At 37.1% G+C, this 26632-nt stretch overlaps 3 protein-coding genes across 17 annotated transcripts in view; 1 reads left to right on the top strand and 2 right to left on the bottom strand.

Annotated features, from left to right (window-relative positions):
• The window catches only part of STXBP4 (syntaxin binding protein 4), a 230780-nt gene extending 227347 nt beyond the window's left edge, over window positions 1-3433 (bottom strand). Inside the window, exon 1 of one of the 11 annotated variants that reach the window (XR_013177618.1) lies at window positions 2687-3431. Coding sequence is in view for 5 of the 11 variants with exons in the window: in XM_077164824.1 (XP_077020939.1) it covers window positions 2687-2793 (107 nt within the window). In the remaining 6 variants the exon portion in view is untranslated. Of the gene's footprint in view, window positions 1-2686 lie in introns of all 11 variants that reach the window. The other 10 variants (XR_013177619.1, XM_077164824.1, XM_077164819.1 and 7 more) reach the window with 10 other exon arrangements.
• On the top strand, window positions 2795-9576 carry COX11 (cytochrome c oxidase copper chaperone COX11). Its single transcript, XM_077164831.1, has 4 exons — window positions 2795-3205; window positions 6443-6598; window positions 8289-8414; window positions 8799-9576. The coding sequence occupies exons 1-4, from the start codon at window positions 2831-2833 to the stop codon at window positions 8979-8981; spliced, it is 840 nt and encodes a 279-aa protein (XP_077020946.1). The 5' UTR covers window positions 2795-2830; the 3' UTR covers window positions 8982-9576.
• Window positions 6704-26632, bottom strand: part of TOM1L1 (target of myb1 like 1 membrane trafficking protein) — a 61478-nt gene continuing 41549 nt past the window's right edge. Inside the window, exons 11-17 of one of the 5 annotated variants that reach the window (XR_013177620.1) lie at window positions 26441-26537; window positions 17690-17741; window positions 15665-15770; window positions 15160-15241; window positions 11600-11664; window positions 10100-10313; window positions 6704-7025 (exon numbers count right to left, since the gene is read on the bottom strand). Coding sequence is in view for 2 of the 5 variants with exons in the window: in XM_077164828.1 (XP_077020943.1) it covers window positions 11601-11664; window positions 15160-15241; window positions 15665-15770; window positions 17690-17741; window positions 26441-26537 (401 nt within the window). In the remaining 3 variants the exon portion in view is untranslated. Of the gene's footprint in view, window positions 7026-8258; window positions 10314-11599; window positions 11665-15159; window positions 15242-15664; window positions 15771-17689; window positions 17774-26440; window positions 26538-26632 lie in introns of those variants that run through there. The other 4 variants (XR_013177621.1, XM_077164828.1, XM_077164829.1 and 1 more) reach the window with 4 other exon arrangements.

Genomic DNA, 26632 nt, shown 5'->3' with positions numbered 1-26632 from the left:
AAAAAAAAACAAAAAGAGGACAACTCAATGTAACATGTGATCCTAGATAGGACCCTAGGCCTCAAAAGAAAATCTATGGAACAAATGGGAAAATTTGAATGGAGTCCATGGATTACACAATAATATTAGATCAACGTTAACATGCTGATTCTTTTTTCCTTTTTTTTTTTTTCGCATGGGCAGGCACCGGGAATCAAACCCAGGTCTCCAGCATGGCAGGTGAGAATTCTGCCACTGAGCCACCGTCACACCACCCTACATGCTGATTTTAATGTCTGCCCTATGGTTATAAAGGAGAGAATGTTCTTGCAATTTAAGAAACAGACATTTAAATATTAAAGTTACTATACTGGAGTATTATGACTAAAACTTTCTCTCAAATGTGTAGGAGAATTTGGGTGAAGGATATGTGGGAAATGCCCGTACTATTTCTTCAACTTTTATATTGTTTAAATTATTTCAAAATAAAGTTAATTGGTAGCTTAACTAAAGGTATTAGTTAACTAATGATGTTCTTTGATTATACACAGTACATTCTCAATATAACTGAATCAACAAAAATATTCAAATCATTCAAAAAGTACTTCATAAGCATGAACTGTCATTTCATATTATCATATTAAGTCCAGATATGAAGCATATTTTCTTTTCATTAAAGTAGAAAATTACAAGAAGTACCACCAATTCTCAAGATTACTGTACCATTTTGCAATTAAAAAGAAAAATACAGGAAAGCCAAGACAAAAACACTATTACTGACATGCTGAGATTGCTAACTGGAGTTACACAGAAGTCTTTGCCTGGAGAAAAAGAGTGGTCAGAGGGAGTGTATTACTGGCTTCATGACATTAACATTTACATGTGGATTCCATGCTGCAAAAAAATTAAAAATTAAGAGTGATGTCTTGTCCTGAAGCTGCTGACAATATAGTACAAGAAACCAAGATACACATGGGTGGAAAATATTTTCAAACATTCCCATAATAGAAATACACTTGTAGTCTCAGAGATTCTTAAAATTTTTGGAAGATAGCATGCCAAGTAGAAAAAAAATCTGAAGAGACTTTGATTTTATTGACTCTGCAGGTTTTCTTGCACTAGGCCAAAGTAAATCAATTACTTGGTGACCATGAACACTCACCTGGACTACTGCAATTGCCTCCTAACTGTTCCACTAGCATTCTTGCTCTCCTTTCATCCATTTTCCACAAAGTAACAAATATGGTTTTAAAAATGTGATTCAGATCATGTAACTCACATGCTTAAAAACTCCAAGAGGTTCTTATTACTTTTAGAATAAAATTCAAACCCTTGGACATGGCATAAAAAGGCTCCATACTATCTGGCCCCAATGTACCTACTCTGACCCCATTTCCTACCATTTTCCTCCTGCTCACTAGGCTGCCCTCCTTTCTATTCTTCAGTTACACCACCTCTTTCCTGTCTCTGGGCCTCTGCGTGGCCTGGAATTGCCACTGTGTAGGGAGCATCTTCTGATCATTCAAGACTAGGCTCAAATGTCACCTTTTCAGAAAGACCTTACTTTATTACCCTCCTCATCATTTTCAACCACATGATCCTATTCCATTGCCTTCATTGCAATGATGTTATCTGAAATTCCCTTACTTAACTTGATTATACCAAGTCTCCCAGTAGAATGTACACTCTATAACAGAAGTGATCTTGTCTGACTTGTTCTGTGCTGTAACACCAGTAGCTTGAATAGTGTCCTAAGACACCAGGTAAGAGTAGAATAAATACATGTAGTCATGTAACTTCTCTGGTCTTCACTTTACTTATCCATAAAAGTGGAGGTAACTGTACCTGATCTGCCCATTAGAAAAATATCTAATTTTACTAAACATTTACTATACCTCAGGAACTGAAAAATCACTCAATATACATATTCTCCTTTACTATTATGATTTCCATTTTGCAAACGAGGGAAACCAACCTTGGCTTACAGAGCTGATATACCTTGGCCTAAACGACCCAAGACCAGAAGTGAGGATTCATGTATGAATCTAGACCCACCTAACCTCAAGACATGAGTTTGTAATCACTATTTTATAGTTCCTACAAAGATACTTCCATTACACTGAAATCTGCAATACTATCTGCCCCACTCTGGTGATAGGTTATCCTTTGGACAAGTGAAGAGCTATTACATGTTACACAGGTCTTGTCTAGAAGAGGAAGATCCCAATTTCCTTCAATTCTTCCTTAAATGACCCTCATAACCTGGTCATTCTCCATTAAACAAAATTCAGTTTCACAACGTCTCTCCTGCTCCAGAAGCTGAGATTTCAACTGGGTAAGGAGCGGTAAAGCGGCGAAGCAGAACACACTGCCCAAAGGCTAAGGAAATGGCAGATGTTGTAGGTGGTCGAGAAAGCTAGGGTCAACACAGGAAGGCCTCCTGGAAAGCCTATTCTTGAGGCCACATCACAAGTAGCGGGCGGGAGGCCAGAGAACCCCAGGTAAAAGGGCCCAGGAGAGCTGCCACTGGGGGCCGCTAGGTCGAGACAAAGAACGAAGGAGTTTAAGATCTTAAGAGTACAATCCCAACTGATGATGAGCTTGCACGCGGAGGAACCAAGGCGTCTCGATAAAAGTAAGTTAGAGAGACCCTGAAGTGAGCAAAGAAGTGTAGTAGGAACAGTCAGGAAGCAAAACGCGAACTTACCCGCAATCTGACAGCCCGGCCTCCGTAGACCGAATAGAGCGCGGCCACCTGAACAGCTTCGTAGTCAAGGCAGCAGAGGGCTCAATCCAAATATCGCGAGAGAGCATGCATCGCGAGAACTGGCCTCTCCTCCCGGACCCACGGATGTTCTTTCCGGGAGGTATGGGAGGGTTTTGTCGACTCGGATGGAAGGGTGTCAGTTTGTGTGGCTGGCGGTGGAGCCACCCTAGATATCCAACCAAGGCTGAAGTAGAACCATTTCTCAGGCCGAGATGGCGTGGTACAGGAGGTGCTGAGAGGGGTCTTAGGCAGCTACGGACATGGGGGTGTTCGAGCCTGGCCCGGGACCTGGCCGCGCCGTTGCTACGGCGGCGGAAGAGCACGAACCCTTTCACGCGCCAGCAGGCAGACGACTGGAGACGGCGGAATAAGACTCTTCTCACGTACGTGGCTGCAGCTGCAGTGGGTATGCTGGGGGCCTCCTACGCCGCCGTCCCCCTCTATCGGCTCTATTGCCAGGTAGGGGCCGGCGCTGTCCACCCGGTTGGCACAGGTAGTAGGGGCGCGCAGGTGCTGGAAAGATCCCACTACAGCGATCGCTCCACAGTGCCCTAGTGGGAAGAGATGTTTAAGGGACTGCCTTACGCCCATCTAATTACCAGAGAGAAATGAATCCAAGAGTAATTTACCCAGGGTCATCAAGGAAGTTAGTGGTAAAGCTGCAAATAGAACTCAGCTCACCGTGGTGATCATGCTTTCACCATTCGGCATTTTTGAAATATCCGATCTCGAGCTACCCCTCTCCTCCCCCCACCAGAAAGGTCCGCAGTCTGTAATCCGAGATCCCCCCACCAGAAAGGTCCGCAGTCTGTAATCCGAGATCTATTAACATTGTGCTTGATCCCAGCCCACGGCCTACACATATGCCAGCTTTTAAAATGTAATTTATATACTGCATTCATTATGTGAGCCACTCGTGGTTTATGTGCTAAGGTTAGTTAACCCTGGAAATAGGAGGTGTTCTTCCCTACAAATAAGCATGGATTAACCAGTGTGTTTACTTTGAGCTCCCTTTTAGATTAGAAGCTCTGTGACAGCAGTTCTCAAGGCAGTGATTGTCAAAGTGTGTTCCTTCGGCCTACATCAGCATCACCTGGGAGCTTGTTAAAGCGCGCTTTTCTTGGGCCCCATTCCAGACCTACAGAATCAGAAACTCTGGGAGTCGGGGGCCAGCAATTTGTATTTTAATAAGCCCTCTACTGATGCTGATGAAGCCTAATATTTGAGAATCACCAGCAAAGGCGAACTCTACCTATTTCATATGTTTCTCCTTAGTTTTTAACGCAGTAATTTACTTCTTAACTCAGCAATAGGATCACGTGTAGAATACACATGATAGGGCACCTCTATCCCAGAGATTTTGTTTGGGGTAGGGCCCAGGAATATGTTTTTTAAAAACACGCCGTGTGATAGCTATGTCATATGTATTCGTTAAGTGTATAAAGATAGTAATTCCCAAACTTTGTTCCACGTTAGTCACCTGGGTGTTTTAAAAATCCCAGTGTCAACTCACACTACTTGCTTTTGTCAATGTCTGGAAGTGAGCCAGGCATCAATTTTTAAAGATCCCTCAGGTAATTCTTTGGGATTCGGGATCACCCGCTTACATAACAGGAGCTACTGCTCTTCCCTGCCACCATCATTAATCCCTGATTTACTTTGCTGTCAGTATAGAGATCAACTACCTCTTCCTGTTCCAATGGTAACTGCAGCAGTAGAAAAGGGCTTTTCTTTTCAGTCTTCTAGTGTCATCATTTATGTGGGAAATGCAGTAGCTTGATTTTCGGAGGATGAGTGTAAAATGTGAATTCATTTTAATCAGATCATCTGCAACACCTGTGAACCCCAAAATCTTCCAGTTGTTTAAACCATACAGGAAATAAAGATCTCCACAACCCACTAGAAGATGGAGGAAAGCAATTTATCCCCTGGGGGACATTTGGCAATGTATGGAGATATCTTTGGTGTCACAACTGGGTGGTGGGGCATGCTTCTGGCATCTAATGGGCAAGGATGCTGCTAAACACCCTACAGTGCATACAAGAAGGAATTATCCAGCCCAAAATGTCAGTAGTGCCAAGACTGAGAAACCCTGCCCTAAATTTAAGTGAATGGCAGTATTGTAGGTGTGGGTGTGTGCGTGCACACACACGCGCGTGCTCATGCTCTTGCATTTTTTAAGGGAAAAAAGATGAGAGGATGACGATAAATAAAAAATCAGAAATTTTAATCCAAAACTTTAGTGTCATTTTTAAAAGAGTGCATGCCTGGACTCCCCTATCCCAGAGATTCTGATTAGAACCGCTATTTTATCTAGAATCACAAAACTTTTAGAGAAAAAAATAGCTCACTTAATACCACTAGTGAATTTATTTTACAGGTAAGAAAAATGTAGCCCCAAAATAATAAATTTAGTCAGTTCTTGGAGCTAGTTAGTGGGAGAACTAGTCTAGGACCCTGAACATTTTCTTTTCAGTGCCCTTTTCTACTCTTTTTTGGTTTTCATTTCTCCAAGCCCTGTACTTAGAAATTTGAAGAACATAAATTCAAAGACTGCCTATTCAGAAAAACAGAAATGTTGGGGGGTGGGGGTGGCCATTAACATTTTTTTTTTAATTCAAGTGATTTTCAGAAATTATTCTGGAAAGGGAATTACATCTTAAAACTCAAACATAGTACTCTTTTCGGGCAGAAGAATATACTTGTCTATTAAACAAGGGTAAATAAATGCTTGGCCTTCTGATACTCTTCGGGATTATAGTGTAATTTGCTAAGGATGCTCAGCAGCAGAGTGAAGCTGGTTGACCTGTGTTAACATGCAGAAGATTGTAAGACTGTATTTCACAGTGAGTCTTTCCCTAGTCTCAAATTTTGTATCTTTTCCCTAGTATAGTAATAGGTTAATTTTCCAGAGAACAGAATTCTGACAACCACAAGCATAGAAAAATGATGACCCTGGAAGTAAGGATTGATTTTAAAGCATCTCTGCTAAGGAAACAGCTAATGGCAATGAAAATAGGCCAAGAAGTATCAGATATACATTGTCCTGGTGCCAAAGAAATTCAGTGCTCTGATTAACTTATTGTGTCTATAAAAGCTGTACTTGCAGACAAGTACAGAAAAATATACAGAAACATTAACCAAAATGGGAAAATGCTTATGATGCCTGAGGAAAGCAGAGTATAGAAATAAATAATTTTTTTAAAACTAATTTGGACTATAACAGTAATGATACAGAAAAGGACCTGACAGGAACATGGAAAAGTGAAATTATTTAAATATTTTCATTGAAATGATCAGTTTGTGGGTGATTTTTATTTCTATTAATGAATAATAACTAATGGAATATTAACAATAAAAGGAAGTATGTCTATTGAAAAATTAAGCTAAACATCCTGAGCTCTATTACCAATAATAATAGTTCACTAATTTAGAGAGTCTGGTTCTCCTAAATGACTCATTTTGACACTGAGATAGTGAAGGGTTTACTGAAAATATCTGAATGACTAACAAATATAAGCCCTTGACAGTCTAAAAAATGTTCAAACCATTGACATAGACAGTGATAGCAAGCATATATAACCCAGTTGGCTCCAACTGGATTACTGAACTTAAAGTGTACTTAAATTTTAATATTTTTTCCAACAGATCATCAGCTCCTGAATGTATTAACACAATATGCTTTACTATCTTTAGACTACTGGACTTGGAGGATCTGCAGTGGCAGGCCATGCTTCAGACCAGATTGAAACCATGGTGCCTGTTAAGGATCGCATCATTAAAGTTACCTTTAATGCAGATGTGCATGCAAGTCTCCAGTGGAACTTCAGACCTCAGCAAACAGAAATATATGTAAGTTACTAAAGCAGCTAGTAAAAAATTACTTTTCCAATGTAAAATTCGTTTTGTCATTTAAATTGTTTCACATTTTAGTAAACATTCATCCAGCCGATTTCAAAATACTGACACACTAATACTGTGATTCTTTTATTCCCAACTGTTTTTTTTTTCGCAGTGGCAACACCTAATATAACAAAATATACTTTAAGTTATACGTTATTAGTAAAAGTCAGTTTGGAATAATGGAAAACATCTGTTTTTATTAAAATTATATTGTTAAGAATTTACTGAATAGTCTTCTGATCACTGATCTTGGGATCAGCAGCAGATTTTGTGTTACATAGCTTTCCTCAGGTATAGATGATACAGGAAAAATGTTGAAAATCGTTGGTTATAATGAAAAGTAGTTTACTCGTTTTTATGAAAAGTATCCCTGTCCCTAAAGAAAAAAAAGAAAAAAAAACCTGAGGACCTTTGCAGTATTCATACTAAATAGTCATATACTCAGACTACACATAAAAGGATTCTTAAAATCTTGACTAAATGGAATCCTGGAAAGACTTAATTTAACCTATTGTACTAACTAAAGATTCGCCACAAAGACTTAATTTGAACCCTTATTGAAAACCCTTATAAATATTACAAGTAACATAAGTAAGCATGACTGAATCTCTTTAATGACTGAGGGTTTTGTACACTATTTGAATATTAGTTTCAGTTACATGGTAGTATACCAGGTATTAATGGCTGAATTGGAACAAGTGACAGAACATCCTTTGAAAATAGATGTTTTTTAAAGCCTTGCTGTTTTTATGAGTTATTTTCACAAAACAAATATCAAAGCTTTTCAATTAAAGTTTCCATTTTGTCAGTTTTACTCTGGTTGTGGGTTGAAGTGTGATTTCCAAAAAGGTAAGTTGAAGTCCTAGCCCCCAATACCTGCAAAAGTGACCCTGTTTGGAAATAGGAGCTTTGAAGATGTGATTTGTTAGGATGATGGATTACAGTGAGCCCTGAGGGGAGGATTAGACACCCAGTGAGACACAGGGGAGAATGCCATGTGACAACTGAGGTAGGGATTGAAGTGTTACACCTGCAAGCCAAGGATTCCCCGCAAACACCAGAAGCTAGAAGAGGTGAGGAAGGATTCTCCCTTACAGGTTTCAGAGGGAGCGGTGACCCTACTGACAGAGTGACTTCAGACTTCTATTCTTTGGAACTGTAAGAAAATAAATTTCTGTTGATTTAAACTACACAGGTTGTGGTACTTTGTTATGGAAACCCTAGGAAACTGAGACATTATCTTTTTTAAAATAATTTTTTGTCCATTATATAACTGTATACAAATGTAACTGGTATGAAGAAGTTAGGCTTGAGCTGCAATAGCCTTAGCTTGTCCTTGAATACATTTTAAATAGCTTACTTTGCAGAATATTACTTGAAGACTTTAAATATATAAGGGGAGAATCCATAACTGAGGATGCATAATAAAGCCTTGGTTCTTCATTGGCACATGCAAATAAAATCTGAAACTTAGATATGTTTATGGACATAATTTATTTTGCTGACACTTAAGTTAGCTTAAATGATTAAGTATTGTGGTCCCATATATGGAAAAAAACAGTGTGACTTTAATTTAGTAGGGAAAAGGAAGAGCTATATGACATTTAAATATTGATAACGTATATTTTATTTAAAACAGGTAGTGCCAGGAGAGACTGCACTGGCATTTTATAAAGCCAAAAATCCTACTGACAAACCAATAATCGGAATTTCTACGTACAACATTGTGCCATTTGAAGCTGGACAGTATTTCAATAAAATACAGGTACAACTAAGTCTAAGCATTACTGGTAAAGATAAATAAAACTAATTCCAAATTTACTGCAGTATTTTAGTAGTATTGCTGACAAACCATTTCTTTTAAACTTTGAGCTGCTTTTATTTTCATTGTTCATACCACCTCTGCAGAGACTGAGAGGCAAACTAAATAGATACCACCTTTTAAGATTAGAAGAATTGGTATGTAGATTCTCCGTCCCTAAAAGCAAAGCTCAGTCTGAAATTTTAAAATGCCATTAGTCCATCCCAGAATTTAGATATTTTAACAGTATACTTTTATTAAAGCCAAGAAATGAACCATTTTCTTGGTTTCTGTTATAGCTGATAGAATAGAAATCTTACTAAACAAATACCATTCTTTAATTTCTAGTGCTTCTGTTTTGAAGAACAAAGGCTTAATCCACAAGAGGAAGTAGATATGCCAGTGTTTTTCTACATTGATCCTGAATTTGCTGAAGATCCAAGAATGGTGAACGTTGATCTTATCACACTTTCTTATACTTTTTTCGAAGCAAAAGAAGGGCAAAAGTTGCCAGTTCCAGGCTATAATTGAAGTCAGTAGCTAAGTCTGGCTTCAAATTTGTGATTTTTGAAAAATCATGTCTTTTGCCTTCTCAGAGGAGAAATATTCTACTACAATATGAAACCTATTTTAAATATTATGAGGGATAATTCTTCCCTCCCCCTCCTCACAATTAATTTATCCCACATAAAACTGAGAGAACAAGTTCCATTTTTATCATAAGGAATCCACAGTGCCTATTTAGAATGTGTGACTGTTAAGTAACATACAGCATTAAAGTGTTTCTTAAATATGCAGATATGGACTTTATGGTACAGCTGCTTCCAAATTATTGGCCCTTTATGCTTGAAGCAGTGGATCTTTGAAATTTAAGAAGTTTATGCCTGGGGTTACTTAATTTTAGGCTACAGGCCAGAACTTCTGACCATGTTTACTACTATCTCTAAAATAGTTGGTCCTTCAGTGTGAAGAGTCAGCTATCTTAATATAAACTACATCTACTGGACTTCTAACATTTACCATGACAGTTCCAAATTCCTAATGTTAAAATGTAAGGATGAGATCGTGTACAGTTCTTCTGTGAACAAATTCTGTAAGATGATGTATTAAATTATTTTAATAGTAATTTGTGTCATTGTAATTTATGTAGAACAATACACAATTTATTCTGGACATTTTCCTGTAAAGTCTTTGTTCAAAATGGAAATGTTAAATTACAGTAAAAAGAAAACAAAAAGAACATTCAGTATATTATAAAGAATCATACTTAAGATGCAACTCGCACAGCCCTGTAACCTGTTAAGGACACTTGAAATATATTTAAAGTACAATCATTTTACAGTTCATATTCTAAACAGGAGTATAGTTTATAAAGAAGTGCAATTTGACTTTTACAATCAACTTAAGTTAAATGAAGGCACTCAGTATTCTTCCTGAATAATACCTTTAGTTCCTCACATTTCATGCTTACATCTATTCAGACTTTTTTGTAATGAAATAATCTTCATCTACTACTCTTATCACAGCTATGTGATTTTCTTTTCTAAATGTAGGAAGGCCATGAAACACAAGCATTGTAATTAAAGTGGAAGCCTAAGAATAACAGATTTTTCTTCCACTGAAGTTTTAAGTAACTATGTGTTACAAACCAGGTCTTTTGAGACAAATCTTGAGCTGTTGTCAGGAACCACAAATGCTACGCTGAGACTGTTACTCTGTAAAATACTGCAGAGGAGAAATGTTCCTGTATTCACCATGGCTTTGATGGGTTGGTAGTTCTTATCTCCTAGGCATCAAAGCTGGACAGGGTCTAGCCTTTTGAGAGTTGGCCCTCTTTCTAGTGAACTGGTCGTCCACTTTCACCTAGAACAAAGGAAAAATGAACCACTTCCATCATTGCCATCACTTTACCCATTCCTTGAAAACACTTGCTCATCTTTCTCTGCTGAGAGACTGGAGAGCTTCAGTCTAGTAGAGGAGAAGTGGCAATTAACTTCTTTAAAGGAAGGATATAAGGGGAATAAAAGTGTTAGGTCACTGATGGCCAGGCATTCATTTGTAAATAAATAGGATGATTAGGGTAAATGAAGCATCAGATAGCCAACAGGAAGAATCCAGACCTATGTGGAGGACTAACAGTGAGTGGGTTCTGCCAGTACCAGTTAATGGGTATTGACTGCACGTTCAAGGTAATGCCTGTTTCAGTGCTGAGAAATTTCTGTTGGTCTATTTTTGTTAGTATTAATAATATTTATATACCATGAACCAACTTCTTTAACCCCAAGCCTCGTTATTTCTAGGTGACAAGGTGACAATGTGTTTCACTAGTGAACAATAATTCATTACAATTTGATTCAAAGGAAGTTTTGTAATATTTCAATCATCAAAATGTCAGTCTCACATTATGCTGAGTGAAGCCAGATGCAAAAGGACAAATATATGATCTCACTGATATAAATAGACTAAGCAAATTCACAGAGTTAGAATCTAGAATATAGGTTACCAGGGGCTAGGTTAGGGATAGAGAATGGGGAGCTAATTTAAATTGTACAGAATTTCTATTAGGTTGATTGTAAGGTTTTGGAAATGGATGGTGGTAATGGTAGCACAATATTGTGAGTGTAGTTACCAACAGTGAGTTACATATGTGAAGGTGGTTAAAATGTGAAATTCAAGGTTATATGTATGTTACTAGAATAAAAATTAAAAGAAAAAAGGACTATCACATAGTGAACCCTATTGTAAATGATGGACTCAGAGATAATACAAATATTAAAAAAATGTCCTTTCACACGTTATAACAAAATGTACCACACTAATATATGGTGTTAATAAGAGAGTAGTAGATAGGGAAAAACACACCTAATGTACATAAAGTATGGTCTCTAGTTATTAGTACAATTTTAATATTCTTACATCAATTGTAACAAAGATATCATACTAATGCAAAGTGCCAACAATAAGGGAGAATATGAAAACTTTTTTTACAGGATTTTTCTGTAACCTACAACTTCTATAATTTAAAAATTTTTTTAAAATGTAAAATGTTACTGTTTCAGATGGCCCTATTAAAATGTAAATACTGAATTCAGACAGTGATTATCACACTGAAATAATACAGGACACAAAATATATACTGAAGACTTTACCTTAACAATCAGTATGATTTTGAGTTCCTTTGTGGTGATGAACATCAATTTCTTCATAAATAGCTCTGAAACAAATAAAAAGGCTGTAATGGCAAAAGGATTATCAATCAATTTCAAAAAACTATTTTGGTTTTTAATTGCCAGTATTTCAACCAAAAGTTTGGTGCTGTTTTAGGTATTCAGGCTACATCAGAGAAGATTTCAATCCTGTGACTTACATTCTAACTTTCTTAAATTCTGATGTTACAATTCCTATACCTCTCATACACAGCTATAGTGTATAACCAATCCTTTTTTACTTGTGAGTTAAAATATATGACCCAGATTTGGAGAAATAGAGACTTTGCTTTTTGCCAAAAAAACAAAAAAACTGTTTGGCTTTACGTGGTTTCAAAACTTAAAAAAAATACATTAAACATTCTGTTTCAGCTTATTTAATCTATGTGATTATAGTCTAGATGCTTGAGCAACCTTTGGCTTATAACTGTTACCTGTACTTTCCATTACAGCCTTTATATGTCTCTAACTAGGAAACACCTATACCAATAAGCATGGCATTCATATATACAATAAAACAAAACGTGGCTGGCAAAAATTTCATAAAAATCACAACACTGTAAAGCCATGATCACCAATTTCACTGATATCCCTGACATGGCCCTGCAATCTTAATGTGTTTCTATAGTAAGGTTTTTCTCTCATTCTCCATAGAACCATTTCAACCTTTAATCTCCTCAAGTCTCTGATCGCTCCTCCCTCTTACTCTCAGCTAGAAATTTCACTTCTAAAAAAATTTAATGCCATGGGATGGAGAGTCCCCTACTCTATCTTCTCATCACCAAATCTTCAAGTATATTTTTATCTGCTCTGATCCTCTCCTTCTGTGCTCCTTCAGGATCCATGCCTGTCTTCTCAAGCACAACCATTCAGTTATACCATCCCTCTTCCTGAATCTTCACCCTCTCCCTCTACTGATCCTGGGCCCTTCAGTGTTCAAAGACTCTCTGGCATCTCCAATTTTATAAAACAGCCGCTAAACTCATGTCTACTTAAGGTAATCATCTCATTAATCTGTCTCTAGCTACCAAACCACTTTCCATCATCCCATTTACATTTAACCTTTTAGTAAGTTATCTCTCAATTGTCTCTACTTCATCTCTTATTTTTAACACACTGAATTTTGCCTTCTGTCCCCATCAATCTACCAAAATGACTTATTAAAATATCAGTGATTCCTGGTGCCTGCCCGTGCAAAATATATATATCAGTGATTTCCATGTTACTTATTCCAGTATGTAGTTTTTAGTCCTTGTCTCACTTGACCTTTCAACAATGTTCATCACAGTTGTACACTTCCTTCCCTTTACTTCCCAAATTACAGTCTCCACATCTGGTAATAGGCTACCTATTTTGTTTTTCACTCTTGGCTCTGGCTTTTCCATTTCCTTGAATGCACCAAAATTTTTTCTTTCCTTGGAGTCTTTGTACGAGTTCTTCCTTGGGACTAAAACACTCATTCCCAAACTTGTCACTTGACTAATAATTGTAGTTTTAAGCTTTAATGTTACTTTCTGAAGCTTTCTCTAACCCTCATTTAAATTATTTCCCATTACACCCTCTTAACTCACCATCATTTCATACGATTAATAAATTGTAAGCATATGTTTACCTGCTGATTTGTTTATTTTCTGTCTCCACATTGGATTTAAACCTCTATAAGGACAGGGAGCATATGTCTCTTAGTTGATAATATAAATGAGGCACCCATTATAGATTCTGGCACATAATAAGTGTTAATAAATTTATCAAATAAATGAATCATAAATATATATATGCATATGTATATGTGTGCATGTGTGTGCATCTATATATGTGTCTGTGTGTGTTTTCATAAATATTGTCCACTGTCCTGCTACAGCAAAAATTCTTAATCTGGGCTTCATGGACAACAAATGATGTGTAAATCTCTGAATTTTTCTTCAAGATTTGCTGTGCTTTCCTTTGAATAGGAGATTCGTGGATTTGACCCAGAAATTACAAACTACAATGGTAGAGAATGCCAAAGCTTCAGCCTCTAGCTTCCCTACAATTTCTATCACCTTTGGTATCTGTTGCACTGCCTTATCTGCTTAGAGTAATCTAAGTGTAATAAACTTTCTGCTTCCTATATGGAGGCAGCATGATAAAAAAATTCAATTTTGAGATAGCAAACCTAGTTTAGTATCAATTATTTCTAACCCCTTAAATCACAAAAGTATTCAGTGGTACTCTATTAAGCAGAATAATAGCCTAAAATAATTTCACAATCCTAATTCCAGAAGATTTAATCATAAATTATTCCTAAATAGATCACTACATTGGGGGTTTCATCCAGGTATCAAAACCTCAAATGCCTTCACATACCAGGTAAATTAAAGGAAGAGTCTTAGTGGACTACAGAGCATGCCTTATCTGAAGGAGGCAGCTGTACCATTCCATGCCAACCTACTGGTGCCATGAAAAATGCAGGCCCACACTGCTAGAGCTTCCAAAGATCCAGAAACACGATTTTCAAAATATCGTGTTTTAATTACTGGCAATTAATTACTGGCAATTAATTTTAAAATTGCACCTTTTTAAATTTCACAAAGATCAAAGAAAATACAAATGTGGGCAAGATATAGGCTGTATTGTTTAGAAACAATGATTTCCACAGACTTAATCACTTTCAACAATTTTGGGGCAACCTTCAGTTTAACCAAAGTCTGTGTGTGTGTGTATATATGTATATATATGTTTTTTCAGTTTAACCAAAGTGTGTGTGTGTGTATATATATTATTATTATTTTTTTGAATGGCAGGGTCATGTGAGCATCCTGTATTGCAGCACCATTTGTTGAATTTTGTTTGTTTTTGTTGGTTTCTTTGTTTGTTTGGGAAGTGCACGGGCCAGGAATTGAACCCAGATCTCCTGCATGCCAGGCTAGAATTCTACCACTGAACTACCCTTGCACCCCCTAACAAAGGTATATTTAAGTTCTAATGAACCTACCATCCCATAAATATTTTTGTACTTTTGACCAATATGAAATAATACAATAATGGTGCTTCAAGGATTTCAAGTTAAAAAGTATATTTCTAGATTAAAGGGTTATTAATCCATTTTAATAAGCACATTGTTTTCATATGCAGTGAAGACATTTTGGGTGGGGTGGGTGGGTGTCAGCAGTCAAGAGAACAGGAAAAATATCCCATCACTATGATGGTACTCATGTCACCAATCAGTAAATAGTGCTTTTCTCAAACAGCTGACAAAATCTGACTTTCTGACAAGGCATATGTACACATGTTGGTTCTAGTCATTTCTTGATGTGAAAACTCAGCTTTTTTTAATTTTTATTTTAGTTAAAAGGCCAAGAATCTTAAGACTATTAAGAACATGGCCTCCATCAAACTTAATAAGTCATTAAAAAACAATCAATTTATGCCAAGATTTAAACAAAGTTAAATATGTATACCCAAGCCCTCATAGCTCCACTACTAAAAGTAACAAATAAATGATCAGTTTATAAATGGCTTACTCTGTGGTGACAGTAGGAGCTAAGGGATCAAACTCCATTACTTCATAGTAACTGGGTGGCTGAAGATCATTTTTTGTCAACGCTTTAGGAGAAAAAGAAAAAAAAAGATGGTTGTATCACATTGTGTTTTTCAAGGAGACATATGTAATATTCTCTTTGTAATTTAACTTCAAATATAAGATCTTAATAAGAGATTGACAATGGTGACTAATACAATAGTTTTCCAATGTTACTCCTAAGTGCCCCAAACCTGTATAATCAAAAAATTTCTAAATCTCATCTAATGCTGTTCAAAATACAACGTAAAGTTCAACACAAGCATTTTTATAATCTCCTAATGTCAGCCATAATGATATGTCCTGAATTTAAATTCACCTCATGAAGCTTAAATGCAAATGAGGTCATCTAATTTCTCCTATCTATTTTTAATTACCAATAAATCTCTGACAGACCATAGATGCTGATAAGTTTCCTTATCAGAGGCAAATGATAAGTTCCCAAGTACCTGAATAATTGCTGGGCAAGGCTGGCAGCCTCTGTCTTGAAGGTGTCGCTGGTACGGTCCCTAGACTAACAGGCTGCAATACGACTGGATCTGAATATTCCGTAAACTGAAGAAAGCATAGCACATGTTCAAATAAATATTCTTCATTAAGCTTTTCTCATTTATTATTTAGATTCATAGGTTTGCAAGTAGCATTGGTTCAAGAACACTCAAATGGTAAGAATTAATAATTGTTAACTATTACTTTAGTTTCTAGGTAATAACCTGAACTTCATGCACACTGTATCCCAGTTTCCCATATAAATGTAAAATTAAAATAAAAACATGTTGCTTTTAAAAAATAAGCAGGATTATATAGCTCAGTCCAGATTTTTAGTTGTTTCATGCTGAATATAAAATCTCAGCACAGTTAAACAGAGCAAAAACTATTTTAATGCCACAAACAAGCAGGAGGTGACCTATGGAATCCGGACTGATAAGATAAAGATTAAAGTCTTAATTAGAACATTTCTTTCTTCTAAATTTTCTCTTTCATTCAACAATATGTCCTGGGTACTTACTAGATGATAGACACTGATAATATAGCAATAAATACAACAGGCCAAGGCCTTGCCCTCAAGGAGCAGAAAAACTTTCAACAAACAAGTAAATAGATGCCAAATGAGTGCTGGAAGAAAAAAAGCAGAGAAATAGGATAAAAGAGACAGTTGAGTTGGTGGGACAGCCTCATCAGCAGGGGCAGATGAGTCGAGACTGAACAACATGGGTCCTGTGATTATCTGAGGGACAGCAAGTTCACTGGCTCTGAAGTAAGGGAGGCCAATGTGGTTGGAGCAGAGTGAGCAAAGGAGAGAGAGGCAAGAGATGAGGTTGAAGAGGTGACTGCTGGGGTCAGATCATTTCAGACTTTTACTGAGTAAAACGGAGAAAAGTTAGAGATGGATTTTGAGCAGAAGAATTGTTTTATATGGCTACTTTTTGAAAGGATTGCTATGGTTTCTATCTTGAGAATAGATGTGAAGAGAGGGGATAGTAGAGGGGAGAGAAGGGTACAAAGACTGAGATGGGGGACCCTTAGCAGGCTACTGCAATATCCATGTGATGACCATTTGGATTGGTATCAAGTAGAGGTTCTGAGAAGTGGCTGGATAATGGATATAACATGAACATAAAAGGTAGAGCTGATGCATTATTTCTTAAGGTTTTTGTTCTGAGCAACTAAAAGAATGGAGTGGCCATTTACTGAGATGGAGAATGTAGGAAAAACAAATGACGAGCCAGGTTCTGGAAAGAATTCAAAAGGAGACACTAAGTAAAAGATGGATATGTACATTAAGAATTTAGGGGACGGGTCTAGGCTAAAGATACAAACTTTTAAGTTCTAAGAATGTGAAAGGTATTTCAAGAAGATTTCAAGGAACGAATGAAGATATAGAGAAAGGAGGTCTGAAGCCTGAGCCCTGAGGTCTCTAACAATGAAAGGAGATACAGATGGAACAGAAGTGCTGGGAGGAACCAAAAGTGAGTGGTGTCTCAAAGTCACATCTGAAAAAAGGAGGAAGTGATCAACTCTGTCATGTGCTGCTGGTTTATCAGTAAAATGAGGACTGAGAATTGCAGTACTGGTTTTAGTACTATGGAAGTCACTGGTGACTTTGAGAACTATGTCAGTGGAATGGTAGAGATGAAAGCATGTTCAAAATCTGTCAAAGATAATGGGAAGAAACAAAGAAACAGCAACTATAAACAATGCTTCAGGAATTTTGATTCTTAACGATCTTTCTAAAAATGAACTCAACTTGACTATCTTAGAAAGGTTAAAGAAGGAGAAAAGTAAAAAATAAAAATTAAAAAAAAATTAAATAAACAAAAAAGAGACAAGCAAAGTCCTAACAGGTTGGAGCAACACACAAATATAAAGAAACGCTGAGCAGAACATGAGAATTAACAACCAGGAACCCTTTTTTTTTGGCCAGGGTAATCTGTTGACAAGGTGCCCTGCCAGAGAAGGGCTTCATTACTTACATTGTGATATGTATGACTTGAGGCGAAGTTTTGGCTGGTCCTTTGGGCAAACCTAGGATAGTGTGATAACACAGCATGATTACCCTACAGTGAGAACACAAATGCATAAAGTAAGACGATTTTCCTGATCCAAAAACAAAACCTAAAACACAGCTCAGATTACACAAAATGTTACTTTTGTATAACAATTACCATCTGAGTTATTGCCCACCAGGGCATGATTCCAAAACACAAAGAGTGCAAAGGCAAAGTGCTGTACCTTGGCAGCAGTAGCTGTGAATTGCTGGAGCGTGCACAGTACACTGGTAAGAAAAGTCTATCTTTCCATCCCAATAGCTATCATACCCTCATGTTCTGAGGGATAAGATACACTACAGAGAAGGAGAGCAGGGAGGATTATGGTTTTGAGCAAGATGGAATAAATACATTCCGAACTCTCTCTCTCTGAACGCAGCTGCAAAACTTGGACGGAATGCATGGATCAGCTATTTGAAGACCGAAAAGAAGTAGTAATAGGCCAACTGAAAGAAGACCAGAATTAACAAGTACCACTGAACTGTTGGTGAACTTATCACCCACCCCCATCCCCAGTGTTTCCTGACCTAGAATGCAGCCTAAAACCCACAAAGAGGCATCAGGGAGGACAGAAAGAGGTCCAGGAGAGGCCCTCCAACCCTCACTCAAGAAACAGGAAAGGGAACTCCAAATGCTCAAAGAGTGTGAAAATCCCTTCCCCTATTTTTTTTCTTCTCTCAGTTCTCTCACATCCCTACTTCTAGGCAATCCAAAAATGGCAGCAGTGACAGCAGAGGCAATAAAGCCCTGTAGGAGCTTAAAACCCTGAGGGAGGAAAGCTTTCTTATAACAGGTAGACCTGGGGTCCCAAACGGCTGGGTGACCCCGCTATTTCTCTTTTCCACTCTGTTCTACCAACTGTTCCCAGACCTAAGCACAACAGAAAAATGTGTGGCAGAGTGGAATAACTGAAGCCTCTGCTTTCTGACTGGAGAATCAAAAAGGGGAGCCCCAGAAAAGCAGGGAGTACCAGAGACATCACAAAGGGGAGAATTTGGGAAAGCAATCTTATAAAGTTGTTTATGTTTCGTGGGCTGACCTGCTGAATTATGTGTGTGGATCAGATGCTGATCAAGATTCCAAAGACACCGAGAACTAAACTATGACACAAATGGTTGTCCAGTTCCTACAGTGGCCACTGGGTAGTATGCATGTGGAACGCATCTGACTAGCGATGCAAAGGCTCTGAAAACAGAACTAATATCGGAACATCATCCAGAGAAGGCACTGAAACTCACAGCAAGGACTTAATTAACCAGATTGTTTGCCTGTTTAAACAAAAATATTAACATTCTCCACAGGATTTAACTAAGACCAAGACTCTCATAACATAATATTCAAAATGTCTAAGATACAATCCCAAATTGCTAGGCACATGAAGAACCAGGAAAATCTCAACTTGCATGGAAAAAAAAAATCAATAGATGTCAATGCCAAGAGGACATGGATTTGGAATTGTATGTCAGAGATTTTAAAGCAGCTATTACATAAATGCTCCAAAAATCAATTATCAACATTTTTTCAAAGAATGGAAAAAGGGAAAGTTTCAGCATCGAAGATGTAAAAAGAAATATTAGAATGGAAATATACAATAACAAAGAAAAAACTCACAGGATGAGCTCATTGGCAAACTGGAGATGACAGAGGAAAGGGTCAATGAACTTGAACATAAAACAACAGTAATTATCTAATCTAATAATAAAGAGAAGGAAAAAAGTGAACAAATAATAAACAGAGCCTCAGAGAACTAAGAAACAATAACAACAGATCTAATATTTGCATCATCAGAGTCCCAAAGGTGAGTAGAAATGCATGTTATGCTGAAATAAACTTTGAAGAAATAAAGGGTGATAGTTCACAAATTCAGAAAGAAACGTTAAGTCCACAGATTCATGAAGCTCAGCCAACCCCAAGAGAATAAAGTGAAAGAAATCCATGCCCAGATACACCACAATCAAATTGCTGGAAACTGGACACAAATAAATCTTACAATCAGCCAGAGAAAATGGCATTTTTAAAAGGGGAACAACAATTTGAAGGAGTATGGGATTTCACATCAGAAACCATTTAGACTACAAGACAGAACAGTGCTGAAAGAAAACAACCGTCCACTCAGAATTCTACATGTAGTGATAATATCTTTTAAGAATAAGGGTGAAATAAAGATATTCTCAGATGAAAAAAAAAGTCTTCTCAGAGAACTGACCCTCATGTCATTGTGTAATGTCTCTCTTTGTTCCTTGTTATTTTCTTTGCCCTGATAACCTGCTCTAAAAGAATTGCTAAAGGAAATTCTCTGGATAGGAAATGATACCAGGAGGAAACTTGTAACATCAGGAATAAAAGAAAAGCAACAGATATGGTAAATATCTGGGCAATTATAATGGCCTATTCTTCTCCTTTCAATTTCTTTAAAATATATCTGAGGGTTGCAGCAAAAACTGTAATACTGGTAGGTCTTTTCCCCCAACATATGAGAGAACTTTAACATAAAGGGATGAGGATGAAGGGACCAATATGGTGGTAAGTTTTCTATATTCTGCTTCAAATGGCAAAATCATTGGTTCTAACTAGACTTTGTAAAAATCAAGTATCTGTATGTATATATTATCATCCCTAGAACAAGCACTAAAAAAACTACACAAAAATACAGATTTTTGTATAAAAAACAAAAATTCAACAAATGGTACTGTAATAATGGGATATACATACATAACATACAAAACCACAAAAACTATGCAAAAAATATAGTCAAAATCACAACAGATAGGGTACATGGGTGGTTCAGTGGTGGAATGCTTGCCTTTCACGTAGGACATCCAGGTTCGATTCCTGGACCATGCACCCCACCGCCAAGAAAACAAAAAAAATCACAATAGATAAATTAAAATGAAGTGTTAAAAACATTTAATCCAAAAGAGGACAAGAAAGAAGGAACAAAGAAATAACAACAATAAAAAACAAACAAGAAACCAAACAGAAAACATCATGTAATGGGAGATCTAAATCCAACCCTATCAATAATTAAATTATGGTAAACGGTCCAAAGATAACAATTAAGACAGAAATTGTGAAACTAGAAAAAACAGCATGATTCAATTATATGTTACATAAGAAACTGACTTCAAATATATTGATACAGATACATTAAAAATAAAAGGACAGAAAAAGACAGACCATGCAAACACAAAGAAGAGAAAGCTGGAGTAGTTATATTAATATCAAAGCAGACATCAAGGCAAAGAAAATTATAAGGAACAAACAGGGACATAATTTTAAAAGGGTCAATTCAGCCAGAAAATATACCACTCCTAAATGTATATATATATATATATATATATGCATATAACAAAAGAACTTCAAAACACATGAATAAAATATTTAAAGAAAACTTAAAAACCACTTTGATGTAATTTCTTCCAAAAACACTATTACTGTGAGATTCTATTAATATGTCATTCTCAAAAAGATAAAAACCTTTAGTGAAAGGAAATACAGGTGACTTCTAAGGGTTAAGACAGGGGAGGGATAACACAAGGGAGATTTCTGGGGCCATGCAAAACCTCTGTATATTGACTGTGCTGGTGGTTAAATGAATCTGGACTTATATTAAAATTCATAGAATTGTACACCAAAAGAGAGATCAATTTACTAAATAAAATTAAAAAAAGAGTAGATACTGAAATCAAACCCACTTCAATTTGAAACCCACATCTGCCAATAAACTGTGCAACCGTAGGCAAGTCAATATTCCTCAGCCTCAGTGTCCTCACCTGTAAAATGGGGATGGTGGTGGTACCTAAACCACAGGATTATTTTAAGCATTAGTAAGGGAGATCATGTCTTATAGGTCTTAGTCTATACGCTGACTTGAAACATTATGTACCCAAGAAAAGCTATGTTCTAATCCTGATCCAATCTTGTGGGGCCAGCCTATGGTTTAGGATTTAGACTATAATTAGATTACTTCCATGGAGATGTAGCATACCCAATTGTGGGTATAACCTTTTGGTTAGGTGGAGAATGTGACTCCAAGCATTCAAGGTGGGTCTTGATTAGTTTACAGGAGTCCTTTAAAAGAGGAAACATTTGGAGAAAGCTCAGAACCGACCGAGACAGCAGATGCAGATGCTTGGAGAACAGTTGCTTTAGGGCTGAAAGAGCCCACACAGAGAACTTTGGAGATGAAGAAAGAAAACACCCTTTGGGAAGATGTCTGAAATCAGAAGCAAGAGACCCCACAGATGCAAGCCACATGCCTTTCCAGCTGGCAGAAATGTTCCAGACCTATCTGCCTTTCTTGAATCAAGGAATCTTTCCCTGGATGCCTTAGTTTTGGACATTTTCAATTTTAGCTTTAGAAATGTAAACTTGTGACTATTATATCCCCTTTTTAAAAGCTGTTCCATATTTGGTATATTGCATTTCAGCAGCTTAACAAACTAATACAGATTTTGGTACTGGAGAAGTGGTGTATTCCTGCGGTTTGCAAATACCAAACATGCAGGAATGGCTTTTTTACATGGATAAGGAGAGATTCTGGAAGAGTTGTGAGGATCTTAATAGAGAAGGCCTAGAATGCTTTGAAGTGACTGTTGGTAGAAGGTGGACTCTGAAAATACCCCCAACAAGGCTTTAGACAGAAATAATGAACATGTCTTTGCAAACTGGAAGGAAGGCATTCTTTGTGGATAGAAAGCAGATTCGAGATTTAAATTTGGATATTTAGCAGAAAGAATTTCCAAACTAAATGTGGAACTGGTTACTCCTTGAAGCTTATAGCAAAATGAAAAAGGAAAGAGCTAAGTTCAGAACTGAACCCTCGGGTACAAAGAAAACAGAAACTAATGGTCTGGAAAATTCTGGCCTCCCAGAAAGTGAGACCAACTGAATAGGGCCCCATGTGAGGATTAAAGAAAACATGGAAGCACTCAGGATTGGAGATCAAGTCATCCAGAAAGGATTTGTGGAAAGTCCTACGTCTGATGGTTATGATCCCTACATATTGCACTGAAAACCAACAACAGTATTGTGGGTTCTGCATAAACAGAACCACTGCCAGTCGGACTAAAAGGGACAGAAAAGGAAAAACTGAAAGAAAAATGACTTCAGTAGCAGAACCATGGAATATATGGTCTGGAGCCACGAAATCTCAGGCCAGAGAACAGACCCACCAACACACTTGGAAAAAGTGAGTTTGTCCTGAAGGGAGGGGGTGAGTCTTCCGCCTCCATACTTAGGAAGAGTTGTGCTACCGCAGGCCTTGCACAGGGTGGAGTTCATTCCTTGGGATTTGGGGGAGGCTGCTGCCACCCCATTGCTCTGGAAGGGTTGAACATGTGCCCTTGAAATGGCAGAGATCCCAAGTGCTGCCCAGAAGCTTGGAGAGGGTGGACACGAGAAAAAGGTAGTCTCACCAATGTCCCTTAAGGTTGTAATGAACACTCCAGCATTTGCAGAGAGCAGGGCCACTATGTAGGCACTTGGAAAGGGTGGGACTGCCGCTCTCTAAAGCCCCATGGATAAATGAATCTCAGACACTGAAATCCAATGGAGTTTGCCCTGCATTTTTTCAGGACTGTGTCTGGTGATCCCTGTCTACCTTTCAACTTCTCCCTACGGCAATGGAAATACATATCCTATGACTGTCCCTCCTTTGTATATTGGCAGCAGATAACTTTTTCTGAGTTTCACAGGTCCACAGCCAGAGAATTTTTACTTAGAACAGATCATGCCTGCAGCTGATTTTGATGAGATTTTGTACTGTTTCTGACTTTGATTGCATTTCATCACTAAAATGATTTAAGGCTTTGTGATATTGTGATAGAGGGAATGTATTTTGTATATGGAAGACCATGTCTTTTTGGGGGGTCCCAGAGGGTAGAATATGATGGTTTGAAACAATTACATACCCTAGAAAATCCACATTTTAACCTGATCCAATCTTGTGGGGCCAGACCTGCTGTTTAGGCTTTAAACTCTGATTGTATTACTTCCATGGAGACAAATCACACCCACATGTGGGTGTGACCTTTTGATTAGATGGAGATGTGACTCCACCCATTCAAGGTGGGTCCTGATCAGTTAACTGGAGTCCTTTAAAAGGGGAAACATTTTAGAGAAAACTCCAGATAATATAGACACAGACAAAGATGGCTGGAAGAACTGATCTAGACATTTGGAGACAGAGACAGAAATAGCCTGGGTGCTAAGCAAGGACTCCCAGAAATAGCCAGAACCTGAAGAGAAGAAATCTCTGGACCCGGCACATGCTAAGCGAAGAGATGAAACTCAGAGTTTTGTCCTGGAGCAGCTAAGTGAATGCCCACAGACAGAGGAAACCACTGGCATCAGAAAGAACAGAACCGGGATAAGGACCAGCAGATGCCATGCCAGTCACATGCCTTTCCAGCTGACAGAGGTGTTCTGGATAGCATCAGCATTTCTTGAGTGAAGGTAACCTCTTGTTGGTGCCTTAATTTGGACATCTTAATGGCCTTAGAACTGTAAACTTGTAACTTACTAGATTAAATTCCCTTTTTAAAAGCCATTCCATTTCTGGTATATAGCTTTCTGGCAGCTTAACAACCTAATAAAGTCTGTTTCCTAACACTCAGTAAACAAACCATAAATATGACCTTTGACTTTATCCCATTATCATCATTATTTTGCAAGGATCCTTGCTGGTATAAATAATTCCATTGTTTACTTGTTCTGCTAATGTGAACAACTTAAATTACAAACTTTGAGTAGGTGAAAAATCTCAAGACAATAAGACACTGATAGCTAGCTGAATTTGTACTTCACACGTGATTTTAGGCATATGATATAATTCAGATATATGCTCTAGTCAATTTTAGTGATCCAAATTTCTGGCATTAAAAAATTGGTTTAATTAGAGTTTCATTCATCTATAAGTGTTTTTAGAAAATTAGAAAAAAATAGAAATAAAAGGCTGATCTCCTTAGAAAGTTAGTCTAAAAAAATGTATTGATATTACAGATTAACTCTCATTTCAATGAATTACAAGAACTATTAAAAATCATTTTGATGTCTGGATCTTGGGTAGATGTCCACTACAGAATTTTTCAATGTACAACTAAAGAAGCACTGTTTTTTGAATCTCTGGATCTGCTTGTTACAACTGAAACATTACTAGGCCCTCCAGCTCAGAATTTTGGGGGGTCAGCAATTTAACTTTTTAACAGACACGCAGGTGACTAAGATATGCATGCTAAAGTATAAGATCCACTAGCTCAATGATTAGAATAAACAGCTATTAGCTAGAATTTTATCTTTTTATGTGTTTTATGAAGATGGTTTTTTGCAATGAGATTTCATGTGTATTAGTCATTCTCTCTTGTGTTACCCCATAAGATTAGCAGGATAAGAGGAAAACAGAACGAGCTACTTTAGACTGACATTATTTACCAAGCAACTCACTGGAGAACTTCCTACATTTCAACATTTACTGGCATCGCACATAATTAAGACCAGAGATAATCAACCTAAGATATTGACCCAAATAAGTGGTTCATGAGCTAACCACTGACACTACCATTTCTAACATATAAATTCTTCTTTTCTTACACGTATTTTTGGCCTTTTTTTTCTTCCCAGTTTAATTCTCTTTTTTCCTTCTTCTTCCTCCTACCTTTTTTTAAAATACAGAAAAGCAATTTCATAATTGGGCTTTTGAGTGTTTAAATAAAACTGTAGGCAACTTTAAAAAAGAATGAGAAATTCCTAAATCCATTGATATACAAAGAACACTGCCAAGATATGTCACTGAGTGGGAAAAAAAAGCAAGGTTAACAACACCTCCCTTTGTATAAGTGAAGAATAAACTTCTAAAAATGAGATTGCTGGATCAAAGATAAAAATTTATCATTCTGACAGTTATCACCTCTTGCTCTTTGTAAAGGTTGCATAATTTTGTGATTGTGTCTGTTTTTCCACAACCAACAGAGGGTTGTCAAACATTTGGATTTTTGCCAATCTGAGAGGTAAAATATATATATGTCTTAATGTAGTTTTCACATTTCTCTTGCTATAAGTGAGATGAACATTTTTCCATAGTTAACAGGTCAGACGTGTAAACTATCAGTTCATCAGACCTCTTCATACTAGCTATATGAACCTGGGCAAGTTCTATCCCCTCTAGGTCTCAGTCTCTTCTTCTCTAAAATAAGAATAGTAGTAATAAGCACCGATTCCAGAACTTTTGTGACGATTAAATGAGATAAACAGAAAGATTTTAGCAGAATGCCTGGTACACACTAAGTACTTTGTTCTTAGCCTAACATTACTTTTAAAATTTTGAGCCTCTTTTCTCCTCAGTCTCCTTTTATCACTGCATTCCAATTTTCTCCTTACTTACTGTTACCATTAAAAAAATAATAGAAGCAGAGACAATTTTTTGAAAGCTTATAATGTACCAAGTACTATATCAGGAGCTTTACATTTACTGTCTTGCTGAACCTTTTAAGAATCCTAGGAAGTATTTTTAGGAGGAAAAGAATGAAGTTCATGCAGCTAGTAGGTAGGAGTGCTCAAACTCTAGCTGAGGTCTTCCTGATTGCCAAGTCTCTACTTTTTCTATCATGCCACGCTTTCTTAAACATAAGACGTCAGAATTTCATGATATTAGTTCTCAAGTTTTAATGACATACTTACAGGGATGTTTCTGTATTTTCTAAGGCTAGCAAATCTTCTGCTGGATGAAGACTGGGTTTCAAGTTGTTTGTTACAACAGGACTTGGAGAGCTGAAATCTAGAACACAAAATGGACTTGCTGCTTGGTTTGAAAATACTGCCAATTGTTCTACTGAATTTCCCATAGTGACCATAAAACTTAACATTTCTTCA

Source organism: Tamandua tetradactyla, chromosome 6 (assembly GCF_023851605.1).
Source record: "Tamandua tetradactyla isolate mTamTet1 chromosome 6, mTamTet1.pri, whole genome shotgun sequence".
In the NCBI taxonomy this organism is placed as follows: Eukaryota; Metazoa; Chordata; class Mammalia; order Pilosa; family Myrmecophagidae; genus Tamandua; species Tamandua tetradactyla.
The sequence above is the reverse complement of the archived record's forward strand: the minus strand, read 5'-3'. Positions and strand labels throughout refer to the sequence as shown.

What these genes read in the sequence shown, in the direction of transcription:
- COX11 (XM_077164831.1), top strand. Translation starts at nt 2,831, where the DNA reads ATGTTCTTTCCGGGAGGTATGGGAGGGTTTTGTCGACTCGGATGGAAG. An exon ending in TCTATCGGCTCTATTGCCAG is followed by an intron (nt 3,206 to 6,442) that starts GTAGGGGCCGGC and finishes TACTATCTTTAG; the next exon opens with ACTACTGGACTTGGAGGATC. An exon ending in AGTATTTCAATAAAATACAG is followed by an intron (nt 8,415 to 8,798) that starts GTACAACTAAGT and finishes TTTAATTTCTAG; the next exon opens with TGCTTCTGTTTTGAAGAACA.